This window comes from Tachyglossus aculeatus, chromosome 6, assembly GCF_015852505.1.
Source record: "Tachyglossus aculeatus isolate mTacAcu1 chromosome 6, mTacAcu1.pri, whole genome shotgun sequence".
Classification (NCBI taxonomy): domain Eukaryota; kingdom Metazoa; phylum Chordata; class Mammalia; order Monotremata; family Tachyglossidae; genus Tachyglossus; species Tachyglossus aculeatus.
In genome coordinates, this window is record NC_052071.1 from 60,100,056 (window position 1) to 60,113,846 (window position 13,791).

General features: G+C 45.5%; 1 protein-coding gene across 1 annotated transcript in view; it reads right to left on the minus strand.

The window, feature by feature from the left end:
- Positions 1 to 6,791: 6,791 nt before the first annotated feature.
- The window catches only part of SH3BGRL (SH3 domain binding glutamate rich protein like), a 29,566-nt gene continuing 22,566 nt past the window's right edge, over positions 6,792 to 13,791 (minus strand). The window contains exons 2-4 of the mRNA XM_038748229.1: positions 12,664 to 12,849; positions 10,995 to 11,075; positions 6,792 to 7,255 (exon numbers count right to left, since the gene is read on the minus strand). Coding sequence (XP_038604157.1) covers positions 7,223 to 7,255; positions 10,995 to 11,075; positions 12,664 to 12,849 — 300 coding nt within the window. The 3' untranslated portion in view covers positions 6,792 to 7,222. The remainder of the gene's footprint in view (positions 7,256 to 10,994; positions 11,076 to 12,663; positions 12,850 to 13,791) is intronic.

Genomic DNA, 13,791 nt, shown 5'->3' on the forward strand with positions numbered 1-13,791 from the left:
GCAGATGAGGGAACTGAGGCACAGAGAAGTGAAGCGACTTGCCCAAAGTCACCCAGCTGACAAGTGGCAGAGCCGGGATTAGAACCCATGACCTCTGACTCCCAAGCCCGGGCTCTTTCCACTGAGCCACGCCGCTTCCCTATTAATGTCTGTCCCCCACTTTAGACTGCAAGCTCACTATGGGCAGGGAATATGTCTGTTTGCTGTTGTAAAGTACTCTAGCCAGCACTTAGTACAGTTCTCTGCTCACAGGGAGTGCTCAATAAATATAGTGTGGCTTAGTGGATAGAGCACCGGCCTGGAAATCAGAAGGTCTTGGGTTCTAATCCCAACTCCGCCACTCGTCTGCTGAGGTACCTTGGGCAAATCACTTCATTTCTCTGTGCCTCAGTTCCTTCATCTCTAAAATGGGGAAGAAGACTGTGAGCCCCATATGGGGCAACCTGATCACCTTGTATCCCCCCCAGCGCTTAGAACAGGGTTGTGTACATTGTAAACGCTTAATAAATGCCATCATCATCATTCTTTGGGCCTCAGATACCTCACCTCTAAAATAGGGATTAAGAGTGGGAGCTCCATGGGGGACAGGGACTGTATCCAACCTCACTGACTTGAATCCACCCCAGCACATAGAATATTGCCTGGCACCTTGTAAGCTCTTAACGAGTACAATAATAATAATAATAACATTTACTGTATATTTATCTAATTATGAATTTATTAAGTGTAATTTATGAAGTAATTTATTCTAGACTGTGAGCCCACTGTTGGGTAGGGACTGTCTCTATGTGTTGCTGACTTGTACTTCCCAAGCGCTTAGTACAGTGCTCTGCACACAGTAAGCGCTCAATAAATACGATTGATTGATTAATTGATAAGTGCTCACTATGTGCAAAACATTGTTCTAAGCGCTGGGGAGGTTACAAGGTGATCAGGTTGTCCCTCGGGGGGCTCACAGTCTTAATCCCCATTTTCCAGATGAGGTAACCGAGGCCCAGAGAAGTGAAGTGACTTGCCCAAAGTCACACAGCTGACAAGCGGTGGAGCCGGGGTTTGAACCCAGGACCTCTGCCTCCAAAGCCCGGGCTCTTTCCACTGAGCCACGCTGCTTCTCTAATAATAACAACAATAGTAGTAATAATACTACTATTAGTATTAATAGTATTAATACTATTAATACTATTAGTAGTAATAATACTACTATTGGCACTATTAATAGTGCCAATTTGTACTTCCCAAGCGCTTAGTACAGTGCTCTGCACATAGTAAGTGCTCAATAAATACGAATGATGATGATGATGATGATGATAATAATAAATACAATTGACTGCCTTATTCCAGAATGGGAGGCCGACTGTTTAAATATTTTCCCAAAGGGGCACCTGTCGGCTAGGGACACGACGACTCTACAGCCAATGTGTCCCTTTACTGAATTGAACATTGTGGACAGAAAGGAGTGACAGGAGGAATTAAACAGAGTGCGCATGTGTGTGTTTGTGTGAGAGAGAGAGAGGGAGAGAGAGAGTGTGTTAAAAGAACTGGTTTCTCTAGTCCAGCTTTCTCAGAAGGATGTCACCGCAGGCCGGACCTGGCCTATTGACGAGTACTTTTACCCACCAAGATACAAGTGTGTCCCCCTGTCCCCCCCGTGCTGCCCCAAATCCCATCCCCCTTGTCCTGTGAGCCCACTGTTGGGTAGGGACTGTCTCTATATGTTGCCAATTTGTACTTCCCAAGCGCTTAGTACAGTGCTCTGCACACAGTAAGCGCTCAATAAATACGATTGATGATGATCCCCCTTTCCCGCTGCTGCAGTGGTTTACTTGCTTTGATGGCTGCTTTCTCGTTTCTAGACTGTGAGCCTGTTGTTGGGCGGGGATTGTCTCTATCTGTGGCCAAATTGTACTTTCCAAGCGCTTAGTCCAGTGCTCTGCACACAGTAAGCGCTCAATAAATACGATTGATGATGATCCCCCTTTCCCGCTGCTGCAGTGGTTTACTTGCTTTGATGGCTGCTTTCTCGTTTCTAGACTGTGAGCCTGTTGTTGGGCGGGGATTGTCTCTATCTGTGGCCAAATTGTACTTTCCAAGCGCTTAGTCCAGTGCTCTGCACACAGTAAGCGCTCAATAAATACGATTGAATGAATGAATGAATGATGGATGGATGACCCACTGGCCGGCGCCCCCTGGTGGTCGAGACGAGTAAGTGCTGGAGCACCACTCATCATCATCATCATCATCATCAATTGTATTTATTGAGCGCTTACTATGTGCAGAGCACTGTACTAAGCGCTTGGGAAGTACAAATTGGCAACATATAGAGACAGTCCCTACCCAACAGTGGGCTCACAGTCTAAAAGGGGGAGACAGAGAACAAAGCCAAACAGACTAACAAAATAAAATAAATAGAATAGATATGTACAAATAAAATAAAAAAAATAATAAATAGAGTAATAAATATGTACAAACATATATCCATATATACAGGTGCTGTGGGGAAAGGAAGGAGGTAAGATGGGGGGGGATGGAGAGGGGGACGAGGGGGAGAGGAAGGAAGGGTCTCAGTGTGGGAAGGCCTCCTGGAGGAGGTGAGCTCTCAGCAGGGCCTTGAAGGGAGGAAGAGAGCTAGCTTGGCGGATGGGCAGAGGGAGAGTCACTCCCCCAAGAAGACCCGTTTTGAGGGGTTTCTGTGAGGGAAAAACCTGTTAATAATAATAATAATGGCATTTGTTAAGCGCTTACTATGTGCAAAGCACTGTTCTAAGCGCTGGGGGGGGATACAAGGTGATCAGGTTGCCCCACGTGGGGCTCACAGACTTAATCCCCATTTTCCAGGTGAGGGAACTGAGGCTCAGAGAAGTTAAGTGACTTGCCCAAGGTCACACAGCAGAAGCGTGGCGGAGCTGGGATTCGAACCCATGACCTCTGACTCCAAAGCCCCAGTTCTTTCCACCGAGCCACGCTGTTTTTGTTTCCTGGGGCTGTGCCCAGGGACAGCTGTACCTCAGAGCCCAGCCAATCTGTCCGGCAGAGTCAGGCAGGCAGGCAATCGTATTTATTAATTAATTAATAATAATGGTATTTGGGTTCTAATCCCCGCTCTGCCACTTGTCAGCTGGGTGACTCTGGGTAAGTCACTTCTTTTCTCTGGGCCTCAGTTCCCTCATCTGTAAAATGGGAATTAAGACTGTGAGCCCCATGTGGGACAACCTGATGACCTTGTATCTACCCCAGCGCTTAAAACAGTGCTTGGTACGTAGTAAGTGCTTAATAAATACCATCATTATTATTATGATAGTAAGCGCTTAACAAATGCCATTATTATTATTATTATTTGTTAAATGGTTACTACATGCCATGCACTGTTCTAAGCGCTGGGATAGATCCAAGGCAGGTTGTCCCCCGGGAGGCTCACAGTCTTAATCCCCATTTTACAGATCAGATAATTGAGGCCCAGAGAAGTGAAGTGACTTGTCCAAGGTCACACAGCAGACAAATGGCTGAGTTGGGATTAGAACCCACGTCCTCTGATCCCCAAGCCTGGGCTCTTGCCACTAAGAGAAGCAGCGTGGCTCAGTGGAAAGAGCCCGGGCTTTGGAGTCAGAGGTCATGGGTTCAAATCCCACCTCCACCAATTGTCAATTGTGTGACTTTGGGCAAGTCACTTAATTTCTCTGTGCCTCAGTTACCTCATCTGTAAAATGGGGATTAAGACTATGAGCCCCTCATGGGACAACCTGATCACCTTCTATCCTCCCTAGTGCTTAGAACAGTGCTTTGCACATAGTAAGTGCTTAATAAATGCCATCATTATTATTATTTTTATAGGTCATGGGTTCAAATCCCCAGCTCTGCCAATTGTCAGCTGTGTGACTTTGAGCAAGTCACTTAATTTCTCTGTGCCTCAGTTACCTCATCTGTAAAATGGGGATTAAGACTGTGAGCCCCCCGTGAGATGACCTGATCACCTTGTATCCTCCCCAGCACTTAGAACAGTGCTTTGCACATAGTAAGCACTTAATAAATTATTTTTTAAAATAATTTAAAAAAATAAATAAATACAAATAATAATAATAATGGCATTTATTAAGTGCTTACTATGTGCAAAGCACCGTTCTAAGTGCTGAAGCACTATCTGCACATAGTAAGCACTTAATAAATGCTATTAAAATAATTTAAAAAATAAATAAATACTAATAATAATAATAATGGCATTTATTAAGTGCATACTATGTGCAAAGCACCGTTCTAAGTGCTGAAGCACTGACTGCACATAGTAAGCACTTAATAAATGCTATTAAAATAATTTTAAAAAATAAATACAAATAATAATAATAATAACATTTATTAAGTGCTTACTATGTGCAAAGCACTGTTCTAAGTGCTGAAGCACTGTCTGCACATAGTAAGCACTTAATAAATGCTATTAAAATAATTTTAAAAAATAAATAAATACAAATAATAATAATAATGGCATTTATTAAGTGCTTACTATGTGCAAAGCACTGTTCTGAGTGCTGAAGCACTGTCTGCACATAGTAAGCACTTAATAAATGCTATTAAAATAATTTTAAAAAATAAATAAATGCAAATAATCATAATAATGGCATTTATTGAGTGCTTACCATGTGCAAAGCACTGTTCTAAGTGCTGAAGCACTGTCTGCACATAGTAAGCACTTAATAAATGCTATTAAAATAATTTTAAAAAATAAATAAATGCAAATAATCATAATAATGGCATTTATTAAGTGCTTACTATGTGCAAAGCACTGTTCTGAGTGCTGAAGCACTGTCTGCACATAGTAAGCACTTAATAAATGCTATTACAATAATTTAAAAAAATAAATACAAATAATAAGAATAATGGCATTTATTAAGTGCTTACTATGTGCAAAGCACTGTTCTGAGTGCTGAAGCACTGTCTGCACATAGTAAGCACTTAATAAATGCTATTAAAATAATTTTAAAAAATAAATAAATGCAAATAATCATAATAATGGCATTTATTGAGTGCTTACTATGTGCAAAGCACTGTCCTGAGTGCTGAAGCACTGTCTGCACATAGTAAGCACTTAATAAATGCTATTAAAATAATTTAAAAAAATTAATAAATGCAAATAATCGTAATAATGGCATTTATTAAGTGCTTACTATGTGCAAAGCACCGTTCTAAGTGCTGAAGCACTGTCTGCACATAGTAAGCACTTAACAAATGCTATTAAAATAATTAAAAAAAATAAATACAAATAATAATAATAATGGAATTTATTAAGTGCATACTATGTGCAAAGCACCGTTCTAAGTGCTGAAGCACTGACTGCACATAGTAAGCACTTAATAAATGCTATTAAAATAATTTTAAAAAATAAATAAATGCAAATAATCATAATAATGGCATTTATTAAGTGCATACTATGTGCAAAGCACCGTTCTAAGTGCTGAAGCACTGTCTGCACATAGTAAGCACTTAATAAATGCTATTAAAATAATTTAAAAAATAAGTAAATACTACTAATAATAATAATGGCATTTATTAAGTGCTTACTATATGCAAAGCACTGTTCTAAGCGCTGAGGCACTGTTCTAAGCGCTAATGACTGACCAACTGACTCCCAGGGCTGTGTCCAAACTGATCAGCTTGTAGCTTCCCCAAGCACTTAAACAAAAACACACAAAAAAGAAGCAGCGTGGCTCAGTGGAAAGAGCTTACGTTCTTATCTGTAGTTTTCTTTATTTATATTAATGTCTGTCTCCCCCTCATGACTGTAAGCTTTTAGATTGTGAGCCCACTGTTGGGTAGGGACTGTCTCTATATGTTGCCAACTTGTACTTCCCAAGCGCTTAGTACAGTGCTCTGCACACAGTAAGCGCTCAATAAATACGATTGATGATGATGATGGGCAGGGAATGTCTGTTTTATTAATAATAATAATAATAATGGCATTTATTAAGCGCTTACAATGTGCAAAGCACTGTTCTAAGCGCTGGGGAGGTTACAAGGTGATCAGGTTGTCCCACGGGGGGCTCACAGTCTTCATCCCCATTTTCCAGATGAGGTAACTGAGGCACAGAGAAGTTAAGTGACTTGCTCAACGTCACACAGCTGACACTTGGCGGAGCCGGGATTTGAACCCATGACCTCTGACTCCAAAGCCTGGACTCTTTCCACTGAGCCACGCTGCTTCTCTGTACTCTTTATTGTTATACTGTACTCTCCCAAATGCTTAGTACAGTGCTCTGCACACAGTAAGCGCTCAGTGGAAAGAGCCTGAGCTTTGGAGCCAGAGGCCATGGGTTCAAATCCCGGCTCCGCCGCTTGTCAGCTGTGTGACTTTGGGCAAGTCACCTCACTTCTCTGGGCCTCAGTTCCCTCATCTGCAAAATGGGGATGAAGACTGTGAACTCCACGCGGGACAACCTGATCACCTTGTATCCCCCCAGCGCTTAGAACAGTGCTTTGCACATAGTAAGGGCTTAATCGATGCCATTATTATGATTATTTGTATTTATTTATTTTTTTAAATTATTTTAATAGCATTTATTAAGTGCTTACTATGTGCAGACAGTGCTTCAGCACTTAGAACAGTGCTTTGCGCATAGTAAGCACTTAATCAGTGCCATTGTTATTATTATATGTATTTATTTATTTTTTTAAATTATTTTAATAGCATTGATTAAGTGCTTACTATGGGCAGACAGTGCTTCAGCACTTCACCATCATTATTATTATTAAAAAAGCGGGCCGGATTTCCCAGCAGGGTGACAATGAACCTCAGACCAAGAAGCACCTTCCAGCAGGTTTTTTCTTTTTTTAATCACAATCGAAACACATCAAAGAGGTACAATTTGTGTGGGGGGGGGGGCGATTCCTCGCCTTTCTCTCCCCTCTCTGAATGGCTGTAGGCGGGTGGGACTCAAACCATAATACAAAACCGTAATAATAAACCGAGTTGCCTTTTTGCGGTTGAGGTGGCAAACCCGGGCGACCCCCGCCCGGCCCCCTCCGCATCCCAGCGCCCTGGTCGCGGGAAATGCCCGTCTGTCGTCGGGATGTTTGGCTACAGAGGCGATGAATTGGTCAGGATTTGGGATGGCCAACCCATTTTTCTTGAAGCCGAGGTCGTGCTGCTTTTGGTTTTGCTGCTGCTGCTGCTGTAAATACGAAAAAGCCGTGGAAATTCCTCTTCCAGAAGGTTTAAGGCAGAATGGCGCGAGTTGCTTCAGTCTTGCTGCTGGGCCATGGCTTTGGCTTCCTGAGAATGGGAACAGAGGGAAATGGGAATGCGCGGAAAGCCGGACTTGCCCCACGACCCCTGACCCCGAAGGAGCGATGGTTGAGCGACGGGCCTGGGGTTTAAGGATGGAAACCCCCGGGCGGAGGAGTTGATTCTAGTGCTGGTGGCTGGCACGGTGCCCTCTGGTTATCATCAATCGTATTTATTGAGTGCTTACTAGGTGCAGAGCACCGTACTAAGCGCTTGTTTATAATGGCATTTATTAAGCGCTTACTATGTGCAAAGCACGGTTCTAAGCGCCGGGGGGGATACAAGGTCATGAGGTTGTCCCACGTGGGGCTCACAGTCTTCATCCCCATTTTACAGATGAGGGAACTGAGGCCCAGAGAAGTTAAGTGACTTGCCCAAAGTCACACAGCTGGCAAGTGGCGGAGCCGGGATTTGAACCCATGACCTCTGACTCCAAAGCCCGTGCTCTTTTCCACTGAGCCACACTGCTTCTCTTATATATGTTATATATATATATATATATGTTCTCTTATATATGGTTATATATGTTTGTACATATTTATTACTCCATTTATTTATTTTACTTGTACCTATCTATTCTATTTATTTTATTTTGTTAGTATGTTTGGTTTTGTTCTCTGTCTCCCCCTTCTAGACTGTGAGCCCACTGTTGGGTAGGGACCGTCTCTAGATGTTGCCAGCTTGTACTTCCCAAGCGCTTAGTACAGTGCTCTGCACTCAGTAAGTGCTCAATAAATACGATTGATTGATTGATTGATTGATTGGTCCCCCCAACCCATCATCTGCCCGTCGGGACCCTGAGCACCACGTGCGGGTTTGGGGTGAGGCAGGGGCGCCGTACGCGGCCTATTGCCCGCCGAGGCGTCTGAAACAGTGTAGCTTAGTGGATAGACTCCGGGCTTGGGAGTACAAAGGAGGTGGGTTCGAATCCAGACTCCGCTATATGTCTGCTGTGTGAGCTTGAGCAAGTCCCTCCTCCCCCTCTCCATCCCCCCCGCCTTACCTCCTTCCCCTCCCCACAGCCCCTGTATATATGTTTGTACCGATTTATTACTCTATTTATTTTAATTGTACATATTTACTATTCTATTTATTTTATTTTGTTAATATGTTTTGTTTTGTTGTCTGTCTCCCCCTTCTAGACTGTGAGCCCGCTGTTGGGGAGGGACCGTCTCTATATGTTCATTCATTCATTCAATCGTATTTATTGTTGCCAACTTGTACTTCCCAAGCGCTTAGTACAGTGCTCTGCACACAGTAAGCTCTCAATAAATACGATTGAATGAATGAATGAAGTCCCTTCACTTCTGTGCCTCAGTTCCCTCATCTGCACCTTCTAGACTGTAAGCCCACTGTTGGGTAGGGATTGTCTCTATATGTTGCCAGCCTGTACTTCCCAAGCACTTAGTACAGTGCTCTGCACACAGTAAGCGCTCAATAAATACGATTGATTGATTGATTGATTGATCTGCAGAACAGCGATTCAATCCCTGTTCTCCCTCCTAATTAAACTGTGAGCCCCATGTGGGACCCGATGACCTTGTACCTTCTCCAGCGCTTAGTACAATGCTTGACACATACTGAGCACTTGAAATGATGATGATGATGATGGCATTTATTAAGCGCTTACTATGTGCAAAGCACTGTTCTAAGCGCTGGGGAGGTTACAAGGTGATCAGGTTGTCCCACGGCGGGCTCACAGTCTTCATCCCCATTTTACAAATGAGGTCACTGAGGCCCAGAGAAGTTAAGTGACTTGCCCAAAGTAACCCAGCTGACATTTGGCAGATCTGGGGATTTGAACCCGTGACCGCTAATAATAATAATAATGATGGCATTTATTAAGCGCTTACTATGTGCAAAGCACTGTTCTAAGCGCTGGAGTAGATACAAGGTAATCAAGTTGTCCCACGTGGGACTCAAAGACTTAATCCCCATTTTCCAGATGAGGTAACTGAGGCCCAGAGAAGTTAAGTGACTTGTCCAGAGTCACCCAGCTGACAATTGGCGGAGCTGAGGATTTGAACCCGTGACCTATAATAATAATAATAATGATGGCATTTATTAAGCGCTTACTATGTGCAAAGCACTGTTCTAAGCACTGGGCTAGATACAAGGTAATCGAGTTGTCCCACGTGGGGCTCACAGACATAATCCCCATTTTCCAGATGAGGTAACTGAGGCACAGAGAAGTTAAGTGACTGGCCCAAAGTCACACAGCTGACAAGTGGCGGAGCCGGGATTTGAACCCATGACCTCTGACTCCAAAGCTTGTGCTCTTTCCACTGAGGCATGCTGAAATATATATTATTATAATTATTATTTTGTCCTGACGACTTGACACCTGTCATGTTTTGTTTTGTTGTCTGTCTCCCCTTTCTAGACTGTGAGCCCGATGTTGGGTAGGGACCGTCTCTAGATGTTGCCAACTTGGACTTCCCAAGCGCTTAGTACAGTGCTCTGCACACAGTAAGTGCTCAATAAATACGACTGAATGAATGAATGAATTATTATTAGTGTGACATGGTGGATAGAGCACAAGCCTGGGAGTCAGAAGGTCACAGGTTCTAATCCTGACTCCCCCACTTGTCTGCTGTGTGACCTTGGGTAAGTCACTTCACTTCTCTGGGCCTCAGTTACCCAGTGGGACAGGGACTACTGTGTCCAACCCGATTTGTTGTATCCACCCCCGCATTTAGAACGGTGCCTGGTACATAATAATAATAATAACGGCATTTATTAAGTGTTTACTATGTGCAGAGCACTGTTCTAAGCGCTGGGGAGGTTACAAGGCCATCAGGTTGCTCACAGTCTTCATCCCCATTTTCCAGATGAGGTAACTGAGGCACAGAGAAGTGACTAGTAAGCACTTAAGAAATAGCGTTATTATCATTACTGTTGCCAACTTGTACTTCCCAAGCGCTTAGAACAGTGCTCTGCACACAGTAAGCGCTCAATAAATACGATTGAATGAATGAATGAATTACTATTATTATATGGAAGAATAATCATAATAATGTGGAGGCCTTCCCAGACTGAGCCCCCTCCTTCCTCTCCCCCTCGTCCCCATCTCCATCCCCCCCATCTTACCTCCTTCCCTTCCCCACAGCACCTGTATATATGTATATATATTTGTACATATTTATTACTCTATTTATTTATTTATTTTACTTGTACATATATATTCTATTTATTTTATTTTATTAATATGTTTGGTTTTGTTCTCTGTCTCCCCCTTCTAGACTGTGAGCCCACTGTTGGGTAGGGACTGTCTCTAGATGTTGCCAACTTGTACTTCCCAAGCGCTTAGTACAGTGCTCTGCACACAGTAAGCGCTCAATAAATATGATTGATTGATTGATTAATAATTATGGTATTTGTTAAGTGCTTGCTATATGCCAAGCGCCGTTCTAAGCGCTGGGAGAGATGCAAGGTAATCAGGTTGTCCCACGTGGAGCTCACAGATTTTATCCCCATTTTCCAGATGAGGGAACTGAGGCCCAGAGAAGTGAAGTGAGCTGCCCAAAGTCACCCAGCTGACAAGTGGCGGGGCCGGGATTAGAACCCATGACCTCTGACTCCCAGGACGGTGCTCTGTCTACTGAGCCGAGCTGAAGCGGCACGGCCCAGTGGAAAGAGTTCAGGTTGGTGAGCCCCGAGAGCGCAGCGTCTTTAGAACTCAGTCCCAGGACGGTCTGCGCGCAGGCAGGGGAATGTCCAGTCCTACCTTTGAACCCGGCGGTGCGGTCAGTCCCAGGAAGGCGTATACGGCGTTGTTTTCCCTGGCTTCAAAGAAGGCTTCGTAGTCCTTGCGGGAAGACAGGGAAACGGAGACTGAGCACCCGCCAGACTGAGCCCCCTTTTTAATAATAATAATAATAATGATGTTGGTATTTGTGAAGCGCTTACTATGTGCGTAGCACTGTTCTAAGCGCTGGGGGAATACAAGGAGATCAATCAATCAATCAATCAATCGTATTTATTGAGTGCTTACTGTATGCAGAGCACTGTACTAAGCGCTTGGGAAGTACAAGTTGGCAACATATATAGAGACAGTCCCTACCCAACAGTGGGCTCACAGTCTAGAAGGAGATGAGCTTGTCCCACGTGGGGCTCACAGTCTTAATCCCCATTTTACAGATGAGGGAACTGAGGCACAGGGAAGTGAAGTGACTTGCCCAAGGTCACAGAGCAGACATGTGGGGGAGGTGGCATTCGAACCCATGACCTCTGACTCCAAAGCCCGGGCTCTTTCCACTGAGCCACGCTCCTCCACCCCACCCACCCTGCCCTACCTCCTTCCCCTCCCCACAGCACCTGGATATATGTTTGTACAGATTGATTACTCTATTGCGAGAAGTAATAAAGTAATAGAGTAATAGAGTCTATTGTACTTGTACATATTGACTATTCTATTTATTTTGTTAATGATGTCCATCTAGCTTTAATTCTATTTGTTCTGACGCCTTGACACCTGTCCACATGTTTTGTTTTGTTGTCTGCCTCCCATTTCTAGACTGTGAGCCCGTTGTTGGGTAGGGACCGTCTCTATATGTCGCCGACTTGTCCTTCCCAAGCGCTTAGTCCAGTGCTCTGCACACAGTAAGCGCTCAATAAATACGATTGAATGAATGAGGAGCGGTGAGCGGCGGGGAACGCAGGGACCCCGCAGGCTCACGAGGACGGGGAGGGGGACACATCTTGGAGAAGTGGGAAGGTGCTCTGCACACAGTAAGCGCTCAATAAATACGATTGAATGAATGAGGGGCGGTGAGCGGCGGGGAACGCAGGGACCCCGCAGGTTCACGAGGACGGGGAGGGGGACTCATCTTGGAGAAGTGGGAAGGGCAGTGGCAGCACCAAGCATCTCTCAGCCGGGGGGAAAACCCTGCCTGCTGCCAACTCACACGTTTCCCTTTCCTGAGGCGGGGGTGAGGGGGAAGGAGGGCGTCCACCGGGCTGGATGCCGCGCCTGCTTCCTGGACCAGTACAGTGCTCTGCATATAGTAAGCGCTCAATAAATACCATTGATTGATTGATTGATTGATTGACCATGCCTGGCCTGGCCCGGCCCGGCCTGGGCCTTCCCGGCTTCTCCCTCCTCTCCCCTCCCCAATCTCAGGAAAGGCCTGGGCCTGCAGGTCCACCAGACGAAGACGCTGCGTTGACCTTCTTCCCCCACTTCAGGCAAGCTAAAGGGCCAACAGAGTGGTTGGGGGCCACCCCCAAGTACTATCGCCCAACCCTCTTGACACCGAACACCGTGGGAGAAGTGGCCCTCTTCCTCCTCCTGTCCCCCCTGCTGCAGGGTCGGGGCCTGGGTTGCCACAGTGACCGGGCATCTGGATCCCCCCCATCCCCGGGTGACCCCACGGAGGAGGGCGGGGGGCTCTCACCCCACGGTACTGGCACCCGTTGAAGATCTGGGGGGGCAGAGGGTTCCCCTTGGCGGGCCGACTGTTCTCGGGGACGTTGTCCCTCATCCATTTGCGGTTCTCCTCGTTGGCCGCGATGTCCTTCTCCTCGAAGCCGATCTTGTTGGCTTCCAGGAAGCCCAGGACATCCTGCTGTTTCTTCTTGATCTGGAATGGGGGAGCGGGAGGGCGGGGGATCCCATGAGCAGAGGGGACGACATCCCGGGCAGCAGGGACCCTCTGCCCTCAGTCCCAGGAGCCTTGGGAGAGCTCTCTTTCCCCAGAAGCCACCCCAACACCCGACCCACCCACCCACCAAGCCCCCGAGGAGTCCTCAGGGAGCAGTATCGCTATTTAATAATAATAATAATGATGGTATTTATTAAGCGCTTATTACGTGAAAAGCACTGTTCTAAGCGCTGGGGGAGGTTACAAGGTGATCAGGTTGTCCCACGTGGGGCTCACAGTCTTAATCCCCATTTTACAGATGAGGTAACTGAGGCACAAAGAAGTGAAGTGACTTGCCCAAAGCTGGCAGTTGGCGGAGCCGGGATTTTAACCCATGACCTCTGACTCCAAAGCCCGTGCTCTTTCCACTGAGTTGATGCTGCTGTCAGCTGTGTGACTTTCGGCAAGTCACTTCACTTCTCTGGGCCTCAGTTACTCATCTGTAAAATGGGGGTTGAGATGGTGAGCCCCACGGGGGACAGCTTGTTCATCTTGTATCCTCCCCGGCGCTTAGAACAGCGCTTTGCACATAGTAAGCGCTTAACAAATACCATCATTATTATCATTATTACTGAGAGTTCACCTCCTCCAGGAAGCCTTCCCAGACTGAGCCCCCCTTAACAGTGCTTTGCACATAATAAATGCTTAATAAATGCCATCATTATTATTATCCTCTGCTCCTCCTCCCCTCCCCATTGCCCCCACTCCCTCCTTCTACTCCACCCCCTTCCCCGCCCCACAGCACTTGTGTATATTTGTACATATTTACCACTATTTTATTAATGATGTGTATATTACTCCCCTCGTCCCCCTCTCCATCCCCCCATCTTACCTCCTTCCCTTCCTCACAGCACCTGTACATATGTATATATGTTTGTACAT